A 15,800-nucleotide genomic window follows, 5' to 3' on the forward strand; every position below is an offset into this window, starting at 1 on the left:
TAGGCCCAGTGTCATCCTGTGTCCCGGAGTGTGTGTGTCCAGGAGCAGAGTCATACAGATAACTAGGACTGTAGGCCTGGTGTCATCCTGTGTCCCGGAGTGTGTGTGTCCAGGAGCGGAGTCATACAGATATCTAAAACTGTAGGTTCAGTGTCATCCTGTGTCCCGGTGTGTGTGTGTCCAGGAGCGGAGTCATACAGATATCTAGGACTGTAGGCCCAGTTTCATCCTGTGTCCCGGAGTGTGTGTGTCCAGGGCGGAGTCATACAGATAACTAGGACTGTAGGCCCAGTGTCATCCTGTGTCCCGGTGTGTGTGTCCAGGAGCGGAGTCATACAGATAACTAGGACTGTAGGCCCGGTGTCATCCTGTGTCCCGGTGTGTGTGTGTGTCCAGGAGCGGAGTCATACAGATAACTAGGACTGTAGGCCCAGTGTCATCCTGTGTCCCGGTGTGTGTGTCCAGGAGCGGAGTCATACAGATAGCTAGGACTGTAGGCCCAGTTTCATCCTGTGTCCCGGAGTGTGTGTCCAGGAGTGGAGTCATACAGATAACTTGCACTGTAGGCCCAGTGTCATCCTGTGTCCCGGTGTGTGTGTGTCCAGGAGCGGAGTCATACAGATAACTAGGACTGTAGGCCCAGTTTCATCCTGTGTCCTGGAGTGTGTGTGTCCAGGAGCGGAGTCATACAGATAACTAGGACTGTAGGCCCAGTGTCATCCTGTGTCCCAGTGTGTGTGTCCAGGAGCGGAGTCATACAGATAACTAGGACTGTAGGGCCAGTGTCATCCTGTGCCCCGGTGTGTGTGTGCCCAGGAGCTGAGTCATACAGCTAACTAGGACTGTAGGCCCAGTGTCATCCTGTGTTCTCCTCCCTGACCTTGCTCAACTGTTATTCCTGCACTGGCATGTGAAAGTTACCTTTAAGGAAGTAAACGTTCCAGTCACTGCCCATTCCCAGTGATTGAGGTATTTAACTCTCCTAGTGTGTGAACTCTGTTATTTTCTCCGCTGGACAACCAACGGTGTGAAGGAACAGTGGCATCACGAGTGACAACGTCTTCAGTCCACTACACATCTATACAGGTAATCGCTGTGCCAGTGTTGTCTGGAAGAGGCCTAGTGGTGCCTTGGCTCAGGCCGCACGCATCCCTCTGGGGTGGAGTTTGGTAGAGCCACCGTGACAAGTGCCATCTGTACCCCCGCCATCTACTCAGTGTTGGGCCTCTAGTCTCGGTTGCTGCGGGACGTTACAAGTAACCCTTTACTTTTGGCTCCACAAACAGGATAAAATGCCTCTGTGCCGCTTTCACATGCTAAGAATTACATTTTTCTGTCAGGAGTGTTGGGACAGAATTCAAATCTCCAAGGCAAGTTTCTTCCATGTCTTTTTCCAGTACCAAAGAGGACTCAGACAAGCCGGGACTGAGTTTCAAGTTAAAGTCAACTGTTGCAGTAGTGCTGAGATCGCTGCCGGATTGACTAAGTCCGGTGTGAGTTCTAGACTTGGTTCTGCACCAGGTAATTAGCTGGGTACTTACCTGGGCTAGATACTGAGCTAAAGTGCTGTGTATTGCCAGTTGCTCGCTGTCTGAGCTGGCAGTAAGTGGATCCCGTGGATAGTGTGGTCTCTGCTGTGACGTGAACAGAGGACGGCTCTGTGTGCTGCGGCTTCACCACCAGCTAAGTGTGGGATTTCATTTGGGTTTCCTTTTGGGGTTTGCTTTGTCCTTTATTTTGTTAGCCACGGGTTACTTAGGTCCCAGGAACGAGTGCAGGCCCGCATCTATTGAAGCAATCAGTCTGCTGTGCTAGGCAGGGCCCTCTCCCTTGTCGTCACGTATTTAGGGAAAGACTTCCCATTTGCAGACGTAACGTCAACTATTCTACCAGAAAATTCCTCGCAAACCACAGCAGGCAGAAGATATTCTGCTATGAGAGCCGATGTCATTATGCTGTTGGACCATGTGTAATTGATGGACTTTGCTATAGAGCACCACGTGAGTACCAACATGGACACCGAAGATGGCCACCAGCCGCCATGTCTTTCTTCTTTACAGGACGTTCCCGACCCAGAGTTCCCACCTTGGCAGCAGAAAAAGTAGGGGGGGGGGGACAACCCCCACTGAAGGACTCTGGAGCAAAAGTCAGGACCGTGCAAAAGAGGTGGAGCTTTGTGTTAGTAAGGAGCCGCTGGACCTCTCATTTCAGATCGTCTACAGTTATTCAAGAGAGAAGATGTTTCCTCCCCAGGAAGAGACCCAGGGTGCCAGGAAATTACAGGGTGTGCCTGCGGGATACCCTCCACCGCAGTCGCGGTGATATTAGGGAGACAAGCCGGAGGTCCTTGATTTGGTGACACCCTTGTCAACCCCCTGTCTTCCAAGGAGAGATGCCGAGGAAGCTCCGCAGAAGAGATTCATACGGCCAGGCCCAGAAAGGAAGTGCGGCCTACTTGCCTACTTCCCACACTGGTAGTGATCTGATGGATTCCTCCATACCAAAAAGGATCCCTGATCCTCACATGGATCATTATTCACCATGAGACCCGGTTGGTGAGTGCAGCAATTCCCCCAGGGTTGCGCCCCTTTGTCAGGAACTTTGAGGACCCTGGAGTTAAAATATTGCTCCACTCCCATGAGCCTGTGCATCCATGGGGAGAGCTGCGGTGAACAACAACAGAACCCCCTGGGCAAGGGACTGAAAAGTCTCCCGTGAGGAAATCCTGAAGCAATTACTGGGGCCTTGTTCACAAAGCTTAGTGTCTCCAAACAGACTGTGGAGAGGCGAGTGCGGGATCCAGATAGCCCCTCATCTTTAGCCTCCCTGAGAATTGAGACGTGGTCAAGTCTATCCACCCCCACTGGCTGGTCTTCAGACTCCGACGCAGATGAGCTAATTCTTGCTAGTAGTGTGCTTCCCCACAGACGCACTTGTTGCTGCTAATACAAAGACTCTTTACGTAGGGGGCATGTTCTTGTTCTGTTGCTAAGCCCCTTAACATTTAAGGACTGTACAGCTTATATATTTCTCCCACATGCAGAGCCCAATGCTGCTGATTGCCCATGCTATGCTTTTGCTGTTTTATATGGACATGTTATTGCAACGTTAAAGTTTCAGATTATGTCCCGGAGGAGAACAAAGTAAAGTATTGTTAATATGCTAAAAAGCTTCTGTTTGAATGTGACGGCACGAATGGCATGAATGATAACTGTGTATGAATGGAGGTTTGTTCCCCATCATGCGCCATTTGTGCCAGTGTCTGTCCACCGTTCTTACTGTCCCAGTAGGTGGGTCACCCTTTTCACCTCATCCTTTTAGTCACGGATAGGGGGGTATTGACTTTACCTACCACCCGTCACGGAGTCTTTTCCTTGTCAGAGAAAGTGATGGTCATTCCACTTGTCTCGTTTTTCCTGCCAGTCGCCCTTCTCTATTCTTTGGTACCGCATTAGTGTTATATTCTGTTTTTCAAAGGAAGTGATGTTCATTTCACTTGCCTCATATCTTTTGTTTTTGGGGAGAAGAGTCATGTACCTACCCCATAGATATACTAGTGTATCCTGAATTCAGAATAGTTGGGTCAGAAGCGGCGCTCCAATGGTATGTGGAAATATAGAGAACAGAATTAGTGTGGATAGAGACTCACCGCAACTGAACCGGTCCTATGATTTAGAGAGCGGTCAGTTCGTTGGTCCACGTAGGCCTCTCAACCCAAACTTAAAGTGGTACACGTTGACTGTCCTGGGACATCCCCTAGGGGAGAGCAGCAGCGAACGACTCCAAACAACCGTGTTGAGGAGGAAAGAAATGTGTAATCAGAATAGGAAAAAAACTCACTTTATGCGCTCCGTCAAACTGTGTCAATGTAAAGGGATCTTACTTGTTACCCCACAACAAGTAAGATCCCTTTACATTGACACAGTTTGACGGAGCGCATAAAGTGAGTTTTTTCCCTATTCTGTATCCTGAATTCAGTTCAGCCTAGCAGAGGTACCTTCATGGTTTTGGCCCAAACCATTTCATATACGCTGTCATAATGTAGTGCCTTACTAAGAAAGTGACATTCTTCAGGTGGTCTCAGAACACTAGAATGGGTTAATTTACTGTACAAATAGCCGGAGGGTAGGAGCTGTGTTTATAGGTTTTGCTATTACAATAGGTGCCTTCCAATAGGTGGCACTGTGGAGGACTTATTCCATCTCCCTTATTTGCATATTACCCAGAGGACCATGAATGGCCTTTTGAGTCTGCTCACTCACCATCTAGGTGCTCTTTCTAAAGAAAGAGAAAAGAGAAAAGATAGTGTTTCTGACCCCTGTCCCAGGCCTCTCACTAGCAAAGCCAGACTCCTACTGTACACTGATGAAGGGCAAATACCCTGAAACAGATGTCTGTATGTAGAGTCTGGCTTTGCTTTTAATTCCCAGTCATTGTATACAAGTCTAACTTTGCCTTGAAGGAATGCTGCCTTACAATAGATGGCGCTGTGGAGGTATTATTCCATCTCCCTTATTTGCATATTACCCAGAGGAGCATAAATGGCCTATTAAGTCATACAGATAACTAGGACTGTAGGCCTAGTGTCATCCTGTGTCCAGGAGTGTATGTGTCCAGGAGCGGAGTCATACAGATAACTAGGACTATAGGCCTAGTGTCATCCTGTGTCCCGGACTTTCTGTGTCCAGGAGCGGAGTCATACAGATAACTAGGACTGTAGGCCCGGTGTCATCCTATGTCCCGGAGTGTGTTCTGTCCAGTAGTAGTGTCATACAGATAACTAGGACTGTAGGCCCGGTGTCATCCTGTGTCCAGGAGTGTATGTGTCCAGGAGTGGAGTCATACAAATAACTAGGATTCTAGGCCCGGTGTCATCCTGTGTCCCGGACTTTTTGTGTCCAGGAGCGGAGTCATACAGATAACTAGGACTTTAGGCCCAGTGTCATTCTGTGTCCTGGAGTGTGTTCTGTCCAGTAGTAGTGTCATACAGATAACTAGGACTGTAGGCCCGGTGTCATCCTGTGTCCTGGAGTGTGTGTGTCCAGGAGTGGAGTCATACAGATAACTAGGACTGTAGGCCCGGTGTCATCCTGTGTCCTGGAGTGTGTGTGTCCAGGAGTGGAGTCATACAGATAACTAGGACTGTAGGCTCGGTGTCATCCTGTGTCCTGGAGTGTGTGTGTCCAGGAGTGGAGTCATACAGATAACTAGATCTATAGGCCTGGTGTCATCCTGTGTCCCGGAGTGTGTGTGTCCAGGAGTGGAGTCATACAGATAACTAGACTTTGCTCAACAGTTATTCCTGCACTGGTGTGTGAAAGTTATCTTTAATGAAATAAAAGTTCCAGTCACTGCCCGTTCCCAGTGATTGAGGTATTCAACTTTTATCGTGTGTGGACTCTGTTATTTTCTCCGCTGGACAACCATCGATGTGAAGGAACGGTGGCGTCACGAGTGATAACTTCTTCAGTCCGCTACACATCTATACAGGTAATCGCTGTCCTAGCGTTGCCTGGAAGAGGCCTAGTGGTGCCTTGGCTCAGGCTGTACGTATCTCTCTGGGGAGTAGTTTGGTAGAGCCAACGTGACAAGTGCCATCTCTATCCCCGCCATCTCCTCAGTGTTGTGCCTTATACCTTGGTTGCTGCAGAAAGTTACACATCCACCCTGACTGGTCTCCCTTCCCCCAGCATGATGCTCCACCACCAAGCGTCTCTGTAGGGATTGTATTGGGCCAGTGATGAGCGGCACCTGGTTTCCATCCCTCGTGTCCGGTCCCCCCCTTCCCAGCATGATACTCCACCTAGTGGTGCCACTGGTTTCCTCTAGACAGAACACTTGGAGACCATAAAGTTCCATCTTGGTGTCATCAGAGCATCTTGTTTCTCACAGTCTGAGGGTCTTTTTGGTAACTCCAGGCAGCTTTGATGTGTCTTACTGAGACTTCTTTTAGGCTCCTCTGCCATTAAGCCCAGATTGGTGGAGGCTGCAGTGATGGTCGACCTTCTGGAAGTTTCTCCTGTCTGCACACAGGATCTTTGGAGCTCAGCCAGAGTGACCGCTGGGCTCTTTGTCACCTCCCTTCTCCCCCTTAGTTTGGGGGTGGGCAGCTCTGGGGAGAGTCCTGGTTGTTCTTCCATGTATTATGGGGGCTGCTGGGTTCTTGGTCACCTCTCTTACAAGACCCTTCTTCCCCTTAGTTTGTGGGTCGGCGGCTCTACGAAGAGTCCTAGTTGTTCTTCCATGTAAGTATTATGGGGGCTGCTGGGCTCTTGGTCTCCTCTCTTACCGCGGTCCTTCTCTACCTTAGTCTGGTGGGTCGGCGGCTCTAGGAAGAATCCTAGTTGTTCTTCAATGTAAGTATTATGGGGGCCGCTGAGCTCTTGGTCTCCTCTCTTACAAGACCCTTCTCCCCCTTAGTTTGGGGGTGGGCAGCTCTGGGGAGAGTCCTGGTTGTTCTTCCATGTATTATGGGGGCTGCTGGGTTCTTGGTCACCTCTCTTACAAGATCCTTCTCCCCCTTAGTTTGGGGGTGGGCAGCTCTAGGAAGAATCCTAGTTGTTCTTCAATGTAAGTATTATGGGGGCCGCTGGGTTCTTGGTCTCCTCTCTTACAAGACCTTCTTCCCCTTAGTTTGTGGGGCGGCGGCTCTACGAAGAGTCCTAGTTGTTCTTCCATGTAAGTATTATGGGGGCTGCTGGGCTCTTGGTCTCCTCTCTTACCGCGGTCCTTCTCCACCTTAGTCTGGTGGATCGGCAGCTCTAGAAAGAAAGAGCCCTGGTGGTTCTTCCATGTAAGTATTATGGGGGCCATTGGGCTCTTGGTCTCCTCTCTTACAAGACCCTTCTACCCCTTAGTTTGGGGGTCGGCAGCTCTAGGAAGAGTCCTGGTTGTTCTTCCATGTTAGTATTATGGGGGCCGTTGGGCTCTTGGTCTCCTCTCTTACAAGACCCTTCTACCCCTTAGTTTGAGGGTCGGCGGCTCTATGCAGAGTCCTGGTTGTTCTTCCATGTAAGTATTATGGGGGCCGCTTGGCTCTTGGTCACCTCTCTTACAAGACCCTTCTCCTTAGTTTGGGGGTCAGCGTCTCTCGGAAGAGTCCTGGTTGTTCTTCCATGTATTATGGGGGCCACTGGGCTCTTGGTCACCTCTCTTACAAGACCCTTCTCCCCCTTAGTTTGGGGGTCAGTGGCTCTAGGAAGAGTCCTGGTTGTTCTTCCATGTAAGTATTATGGGAGCCTTTTGGCTCTTGGTCACCTCTCTTACAAGACCCTTCTCCCCCTTAGTTTGGGGGTCAGTGGCTCTAGGAAGAGTCCTGGTTGTTCTTCCATGTAAGTATTATGGGAGCCTTTTGGCTCTTGGTTTCCTCTCTTACAAGACCCTTCTCCTTAGTTTGTGGGTCGGTGGCTCTAGGGAGAGTCCTGGTTGTTGTTCTTCCATGTAAGTATTATGGAGGCCGCTGAGTTCTTGGGGACTTTCAGGGCAGCAGAAATGCTTTGTAGCTTCTTCAGATTGGAGCCTCCACACAATCCAGTCTCTGTCCTCCGCAGGGATTGATTTTGGTTCCGATATGCATTGTGAAAGGTGAGACCTTCTCTAGACGGGGGCCTTTATGTCCTACCAGCTGAATTTACCACCGGTGACTCCAATTAAACATCTCCAAGATGATCCAGACAAATGGGAGGTCCCAGAGCTACATGTATCATACCAAGGGGTGTGAATACAATGGGAGTTTCACATTTTTTCAAAATATACGAGGATTTCTCGGGTTCTGTTGCCTCTTTGTTATTATGGGGTGCTGAGTGCAGAATGAGGGGGACACAACATGTAAAAGATGTGAGAGGGCGTGAGGACTTTCCGGATGGAGTGTATCTCTCTGTCTCATCTGTCTCACTCATGACAGAGGCTGTTATCTAACTGTGACTCATACTTTACACTGCAGCTCTGCTCTTTTGTAGCCCAGTTATAAGCGACTGCAGATTGATGATCACTCTCGCAGACCAGGGAGGAAGAGGAGACAGAACTGGGGTGCAGGTGTGTCTGGCGGTCATCCGGTGCGGTCGCGCCCCGAAGGTCACATGACTCAGCAGTCTGACAGAATATCGAACGCCTCCAATAATAGCAGAAATTTCTCTTTGTCCCAATAAGGGAATAAATAAGGCGGATTATTCGAATGTTACCAACCCCCCAGCGCGACCCTCGCCCTGCCCCCGCCTTACAGGATGTCCGTTTCTGCAGCGCCTGTCACTCCAGTACATAATGCCGTCCGGCTTCTTGTTGGGTCTTCCACTTGTAGAATCTGGGAGGGAATGACAATAATCGGTGGCCTTTCCTGCAGCTGTGTGACCTCAGGCAGACGCGCGGCTCCAGCATTACATCATCGTGTGACATCACTCACAATGGATTAGCGTACAGCAGACACAGATCCGTCTTCTGAAGCGTCTGGTCAGCGCTGACCTCACTGCGCGCCGCCTGTCAGCGCCCGTTCGCCGCTCGCTCAGTCCTGCCGATCCGTGGAGACAGTATTTTCCCTACAAATAATCTTCTTTGAGAACGCTGCCAAAACCGGGAACATCATTCTGGGTTAATGGAGGGGGGAGAAATGGCGCCCCGCCGCTCTACGACGGGGATTCCTACAGCCGCAGATCAAAAACGCAATTATAGCGATCAGACAGAGCGCAGTGATGGCATTAACCCTCGAGCTGCCGGTCCGCGGGTCGCCCACAAGGCAATAAAGGAATCTCTATACAGAAAGATCCGGAATCATGGCAGGTGCCGGATCGGCAGGCGTTCTGGACCATCAGACGGCCAGAGAAGTCTATATACTTCATAGGCAGAGAAACTTCAAAGATGCCACCGAATCTACTGTTAGGGCTCATTCACACGGGCGGATGCAGCTTTGGTCCATGAAGTATGCCGCGTTTCCACGGCCCACATTGGCGCACGTATGATGCATGTTCACACCATCCCATTGCCTTTCATGGGCCATTAGGTCTGTCATACGGACCAAAATACGACAAGCTGACACGTAAACACTTGTGTCTGAACCCCCCAATAAACATCAATGCTTGTGCAAATCTCTCCATGTGAACGCGGCGTGCGCAGCTCTAGAAGTGGCCGAAGGCTTTCGCTGCAGCTTTGGCTGTGACTCCAGTGGGTTGCACTCTTTGCTTTGATTCGCTCTTTATAAACTGGAGTCATGTCTGGGCGGTCCACGAGGAGAACGCGAAGCTGGCGTACATTTCAGATATAGTTTGCAAGGCCACATCCCCTTTTTGTTAAGCCCTGCCCACTTTTAATAAAGTGGGGAACAAATAGGCACAAAAGTCACAATTTGTGGCACAGAACTTTGCGACTTTTAAACACCGGTAAAGGACTTGTGACCCCCAAGTGTTTTGTACTGTAAACAGCGAGGAATCGGCGGCGCCCCCCCCCCCCCCCACACCACCACCACCGTATTTCCCCGTCGCCACACTCCCATGTTATTACACAGCGTTGGTGAGGGCATAGTGCTGAGAGCATCTGCTGGTGGCGCCGGCTCCACCATCCTCCATTAGTTGTGGGTTTGGGCAGGTGGGTAGCGGGGCAGCAGAGTAGTGAGGTAGCAGGGTAGCTGGGCAGCAAGGTAGTGGGGTATTTGGGTACTGGGGCAGCAGGATAGCGAGGCAGCAAGGTAAAGGGGTAGCGGGGCAGCAGGATAGTGAGGTAGCAGGGTAGAGGGGCAGCAGAGTAGCGGGGCAATGGGGTACTGGGGCAGCAGAGTAGCGAGGCAATGGGGTACTGGGGCAGCAGAGTAGCGAGGCAATGGGGTACTGGGGCAGCAGAGTAGCGAGGCAGCAGGGTAGATGGGCAGCAGAGTAGCTGGGCAATGGGGTACTGGGGCAGCAGAGTAGCGAGGCAGCAGGATAGGGAGGCAGCAGGGTAGCGAGGCAGCAGAGTAGTGGGGCAGCAGGGTAGAGGGGCAGCAGGGTAGAGGGGCAGCAGAGTAGCAGGGCAATGGGGTACTGGGGCAGCAGAGTAGCGGGGCAGCAGGGTAGAGGGGCAGCAGGATAGGGAGGCAGCAGGGTAGAGGGGCAGCAGAGTAGCTGGGCAATGGGGTACTGGGGCAGCAGAGTAGCGGGGCAATGGGGTACTGGGGCAGCAGAGTAGCGGGGCAATGGGGTACTGGGGCAGCAGAGTAGCGGGGCAATGGGGTACTGGGGCAGCAGAGTAGCGGGGCAGCGCCTCCTCCATCCGGCAAACAGACAGCAGGTCATAAGTTGAGAAGAGGAAAAGAGATAAGTAGGTAAGGGGGCATCTTTATTTATGAAGGCACTGCTGGGAACATCTTTATGACATTTGTGGGGAACTACTGGGGCCATCTCTATTGTGAGGGGCATCTTTACTACACTGGGGGGCACTACTAGGCGTATCTCTGTTGTGTGGGGGCACTTCTGGGGCATCTTTACATTTGGGGGCATCCCTGGGGGTATATTACTTGAGAGAGGACATCCCTGTGCACCCCTGGCTTTGGCTGTTAGATACAATGTAACATGTATAAAGTATCGCACTTATCTAAATGTTGGAAGTCCCGCCCCCAAGTGGCAGAAACGCCCCTTTAATGACACCCACCGCCTTGTAGTAACAACCCCCCCGCGATGTCGTATCCTTTACCTTCACTTCCTGGATCAAGGCGAGATTAATCAGCTGACTGAACGACTGTCCGACCGCCGTCAGGACCTCATTGATAGAGACCTTCATCGCCGCCAGGACGTCCTCGTCGTGTGTCTGGGCCCACCTAGAAGAGATACAGGGGTCAGCTGGCAGACAGGGCGTGCGGGGGCCAGGCTTCACTGCCCCCACCTAGTGCCCCCCAGTAGTCATATCAGGGTAAGCCCCAGATCCCTCGTGTTTTTACCTTTCCGTGATGGCGGTGAGTTCTGCGCATTTCTCCATCAGTAAAGCTTCATACTGGGGAGGAATAAAAGCAGGATTTGTAATCAGCCGGATTTAAAGGGCCAGTACGGAGAATGCGGCCCAAACATCAGGCCGCTGTCCGAGCGTAAATATCAGCAGAGCTATAAATACTTGGCGGTGTCAGCCGCACATTCACATCACGCAGCCAACAAGTCAATCGTCCGCATCCGGAAAACATATTTTTCATCTGCTGCGATGTGATTGCGTTCGCTTTCATTAGACGTTATTACGCGGCTCTACACCGGAGAACACATTATTTGTTCCCATCATTTATGTCGATCCCAAGCAACTATTAGCGGGATAAGTGTGCGAGAGTGGAGAGGCGGCCGCCAAAAGCTGCGCCGCCAATGTGATGGATCCGACCTCTGCAAATTACCAGCAGATAATTCAGCTTCTGCTTTGCGTTTTTGTAACAACCTGAAGTCATTCAATTATCGCAATAAACAATCTGCCGCCAGATCCGTCCAATTAAGTGACGGCCGCCGTCGTCCCCCAACCCCCGATGCTAATTGAATCCTATAAGCCAATAAATACAATCACGTCACGCGGGACAAAGAGCAGAAATGTTACAAAGTTTATAAAATACCGGCAGATGAAGACAACCCTCATCATCCTCATCACTCAGGAGACTGAGCCTTCACTGCACCTCCTGCCTGTCCCTCCTTCATACTGAAGGTCCTGAGTACAAGACACTATATACGCCGAGCAGCCCCTTCATTGATGGTAATTCCCCCCGTGACTCCGGAGCGCGGCATAAAGTCACGTGACAAGTTTTCTGCGGATCAGTTTCAGTGTGAATCCACATTAGATGGAAGATCCAGCGATCGGAGCGACTTCCAGCGAGGCCGGTCATCGGTGCTGGGCTAGCCGGGGGCTCATAGCCAACCGCAGGGGAGGGGGGGTTATCATGTAACACTGTGGAGAGTATACAGAGAATGGCGCGATCGAGGAAAACATCCAGCGAGAGGGGATCCTGCGGACGGAAACAACTCATCCCTGAAAGGGGTCGGAGGAGGATGTCAGGAATCGTTCTGACCAACAGGCTGCACAGTCAGCTGAATACAACGCTGGAGCTCCAACTAACGTGTCCGAACGCACAACTCGCCGTTCCTCCGCACGGATGGTATAACAGCGGGCGACCAGTTCAGGCGCCATTAGAGAAACAGAAAGACTCCAGCGGGCAAAAGAGCGCAAAACTTGTATCACTGAGCAGCGGAGAAACATCTCCTGGTCAGATGGAGCCAGAATGAGGGTTGGAAGAAATCTTGTGTTTTGGAAGTGGATCCATCCGTCGGTTTCCTTCTCTGCTTCTGATGTCCAGTCTGGGAGAGCGGGCTTCACTCTTTCCATAGATGTAAAGAGCACCCCCAGTGCGAAGGTCAGTGACCCCTCAAAATACACCGGCGGGATATTAGAGTGGTCACCCCAAATGTGATCTATTAAGACTGAGAGGTTGAAGAAGAGAACGAGGGAGGAGAAGAAGAGAACGAGGGAGGAGAAGAAGAAGAGAAGGAGAATAAAGAGGAGAAAGAGGAGGGAAAAGGAGGAGGAGGAGGAGGAGGAGGAGGAGGAAGAGGAGGAGGGGTAGGGGAGGTTCTCTCCTGAGTTTCAGGCAAACTGACTACTGCTAAAAGAAGAGGAAGAGGTGAAAGGGGGGAAAGAGGAGGAAGAAGAGACAGAAGAGGAAAGGAAGGAGGATAAAAGGGAGGAGAAGGAAGAGGGGAAAGAAGAGAAAGAGGAAAGGTGATGAAGATGATGAGGATGAAGAGGAAGAAGAGAAAGAAGAGGAAAAAGAAGAGGAGGATGAAAAGGAGAAGGAGGATGAAGAGAAGAGGAAGTTCTCTCCTGAGTTTGGTCCTAAGGCACTGATGTTCTGTCTCTCCGGCCCGCAGACCTCCAGGAGTATCCGCACGCAGTATGACTGCTGGGTCTATAATTGCCCAACGGTCATCCTAGCGGCTTTCACACAGGAGCAATAGTTAGAGAACAGAGGCGGAGCGGCTGGAGATCTCCTCCGACCACTTACCTCCATTCACAGTAAACAGGCAGTCTGTTGTAGATTGAGCAACTCCTGTTCACACTGAATGAGAAGTCATTCAACCGTCATTCCATTACAACTCATTGCTAGCAGGTCGTGGGTACATCCCACGCAGTGCCCTGTTGGCAGCCATGTCTACATGCGCCAACGGGCACTGATCGCTCGCTTGGGCAATCATTCTGGAGGCTATTGGCCCGTGTAAAGGTACCTTAAGATGTCTGGGCCCCTTACAACAGCTATCCCAGAATCAGCACTGGTCACCTAACCACAGGAGAGAGACTATGTATCCAGTCGTGGGGTGGGGGGGCTCTGACATTGGATGGGGGGGCTCTGACATTAGGTGGGGGAGCTCTGACATTAGATGGGGGAGCTCTGACATTGGATGGGGGAGCTCTGACATTGGATGGGGGGGCTCTGACATTGGATGGGGGCCTCTGACATTAGATGGGGGAGCTCTGACATTGGATGGGGGAGCTCTGACATTGGATGGGGGGGCTCTGACATTGGATGGGGGGCTCTGACATTAGATGGGGGGCTCTGACATTGGAGAGGAGGGCTCTGACATTAGGTGGGGGAGCTCTGACATTGGATGGGGGGGGCTCTGACATTGGATGGGGGGGCTCTGACATTAGGTGGGGGAGCTCTGACATTGGAGAGGAGGGCTCTGACATTAGATGGGGGAGCTCTGACATTGGATGGGGGGCTCTGACATTGGATGGGGGCTCTAACATTAGATGGGGGGCTCTGACATTGGATGGGGGGGCTCTGACATTGGATGGGGGGCTCTGACATTGGAGAGGAGGGCTCTGACATTAGATGGGGGAGCTCTGACATTGGATGGGGGGCTCTGACATTGGATGGGGGCTCTAACATTAGATGGGGGGCTCTGACATTAGAGAGGAGGGCTCTGACATTAGATGGGGGAGCTCTGACATTAGGTGGGGGAGCTCTGACATTGGATGGGGGGCTCTGACATTAGAGAGGAGGGCTCTGACATTAGGTGGGGGAGCTCTGACATTGGATGGGGGGGCTCTGACATTGGATGGGGGGCTCTGACATTAGATGGGGGGCTCTGACATTAGATGGGGGAGCTCTGACATTAGATGGGGGGCTCTGACATTAGATGGGGGAGCTCTGACATTAGGTGGGGGAGCTCTGACATTGGATGGGTGGGCTCTGACATTGGATGGGGGGCTCTGACATTAGAGAGGAGGGCTCTGACATTAGGTGGGGGAGCTCTGACATTGGATGGGGGGGCTCTGACATTGGATGGGGGGCTCTGACATTGGAGAGGAGGGCTCTGACATTAGAGAGGAGGGCTCTGACATTAGATGGGGGGCTCTGACATTGGATGGGGGGCTCTGACATTAGATGGGGGGCTCTGACATTGGATGGGGGGCTTTGACATTAGATGGGGGGCTCTGACATTGGATGGGGGGGCTCTGACATTGGATGGGGGCTCTGACATTGGATGGAGGGCTCTGACATTGGATGGGGGGGCTCTGACATTAGATGGGGGGCTCTGACATTTGGTGGGGGGGCTCTGACATTGGATGGGGGGGCTCTGACATTAGATGGGGTCTCTGACATTAGATGGGGGGCTCTGACATTGGATGGGGGGGCTCTGACATTGGATGGGGGGCTCTGACATTGGATGGAGGGCTCTGACATTAAATGGGGGAGCTCTGACATCGGATGGGGGGCTCTGACATTAGATGGGGGAGCTCTGACATCGGATGGGGGGCTCTGACATTAGATGGGGGGCTCTGACATTAGGTGGGGGGGGCTCTGACATTAGGTGGTGGGGGGGCTCTGACATTAGGTGGGGGGGGCTGTGACATTAGGTGGTGGGGGGGCTCTGACATTAGGTGGGGGGGCTCTGACATTAGGTGGGGGGGGCTCTGACATTAGATTGGGGGCTCTGACATTAGGTGGGGGGGGCTCTGACATTAGGTGGGGGGCTCTGACATTGGCTGATGTTTAGCCTGCTTGAATGCAGGGGTGTTCTAGCATATGTTCTGCCGCTCCATGTAACGTCTATGGGACCGCTGGAGATCGCTGCGGACAGCACTTCATTCATATGGGGGATCCCTCACTGGGGGTCAGTGTTGGACCTCTGCTTTATGGATAGGTAATAAGTGTTAAAGAAGTTGGCCAGGATTAGAAAAACATGGCTGTCTTCTTCCAGAAACAGCGCCCCCTGTCCTTGGGATGAGTCTGGGATTACAGCTCAGCTCCATTAAAGGGGTTCTTCATTACTTAAAAATAAAGTTAAAAGGGCTTAAAATAAATAAAAATGGAGTAGTGACCTATCAGAGCCGCTCCTCGTCACTGCGGAAGCCCCGATACCTGCTCCACAGACCCCAAGAGAAGCGGCGGGCGTTCATGTGCCAATCATTGTGCATGTGACCACTCAGCCGCTTGCAGGCTTCAGCGGTCATTCTTCTATGGCTGAGCAGTTACATGCACAATGAACGGCCGTGACCGCCCGCCGCTTCCTCCAGGTTACATACGGCGGGCACCAGGGCTGCAGCGCTGGACGGGGAGCTGCCGCGGATAGGGGAGTAGTCAATTTTTATTAACTTTAGTCCCAGAAAACTCCTTTATGGTCAATGGGACTGAGCTGTAATACCACACACAACCTGAGGGCAGGTACAGTGCTGTTCTGGGAAAAAAAACAGCCATGTTTTTCTAATCCTGGACAATCCCTTTAATTCTCAGACAACCCATGTAAGGTTCTAAGAGCTTACGGGCAAATCAATGGGAACCTTCATCTTATTCTATACCTTTTCTGCTGAGAAGAACA

At 51.7% G+C, this 15,800-nt stretch overlaps 1 protein-coding gene across 4 annotated transcripts in view; it reads right to left on the reverse strand.

The window, feature by feature from the left end:
* Nucleotides 1–15,800, reverse strand: part of INSC (INSC spindle orientation adaptor protein) — a 203,979-nt gene that overhangs the window by 122,814 nt on the left and 65,365 nt on the right. For all 4 annotated transcript variants that reach the window (XM_066583699.1, XM_066583700.1, XM_066583702.1 and 1 more), the window contains exons 4-5: nt 10,898–10,950; nt 10,654–10,777 (exon numbers count right to left, since the gene is read on the reverse strand). In XM_066583699.1, coding sequence (XP_066439796.1) covers nt 10,654–10,777; nt 10,898–10,950 — 177 coding nt within the window. The remainder of the gene's footprint in view (nt 1–10,653; nt 10,778–10,897; nt 10,951–15,800) is intronic.

The sequence above is a fragment of the Eleutherodactylus coqui genome, chromosome 11, assembly GCF_035609145.1.
Source record: "Eleutherodactylus coqui strain aEleCoq1 chromosome 11, aEleCoq1.hap1, whole genome shotgun sequence".
Classification (NCBI taxonomy): Eukaryota; Metazoa; Chordata; class Amphibia; order Anura; family Eleutherodactylidae; genus Eleutherodactylus; species Eleutherodactylus coqui.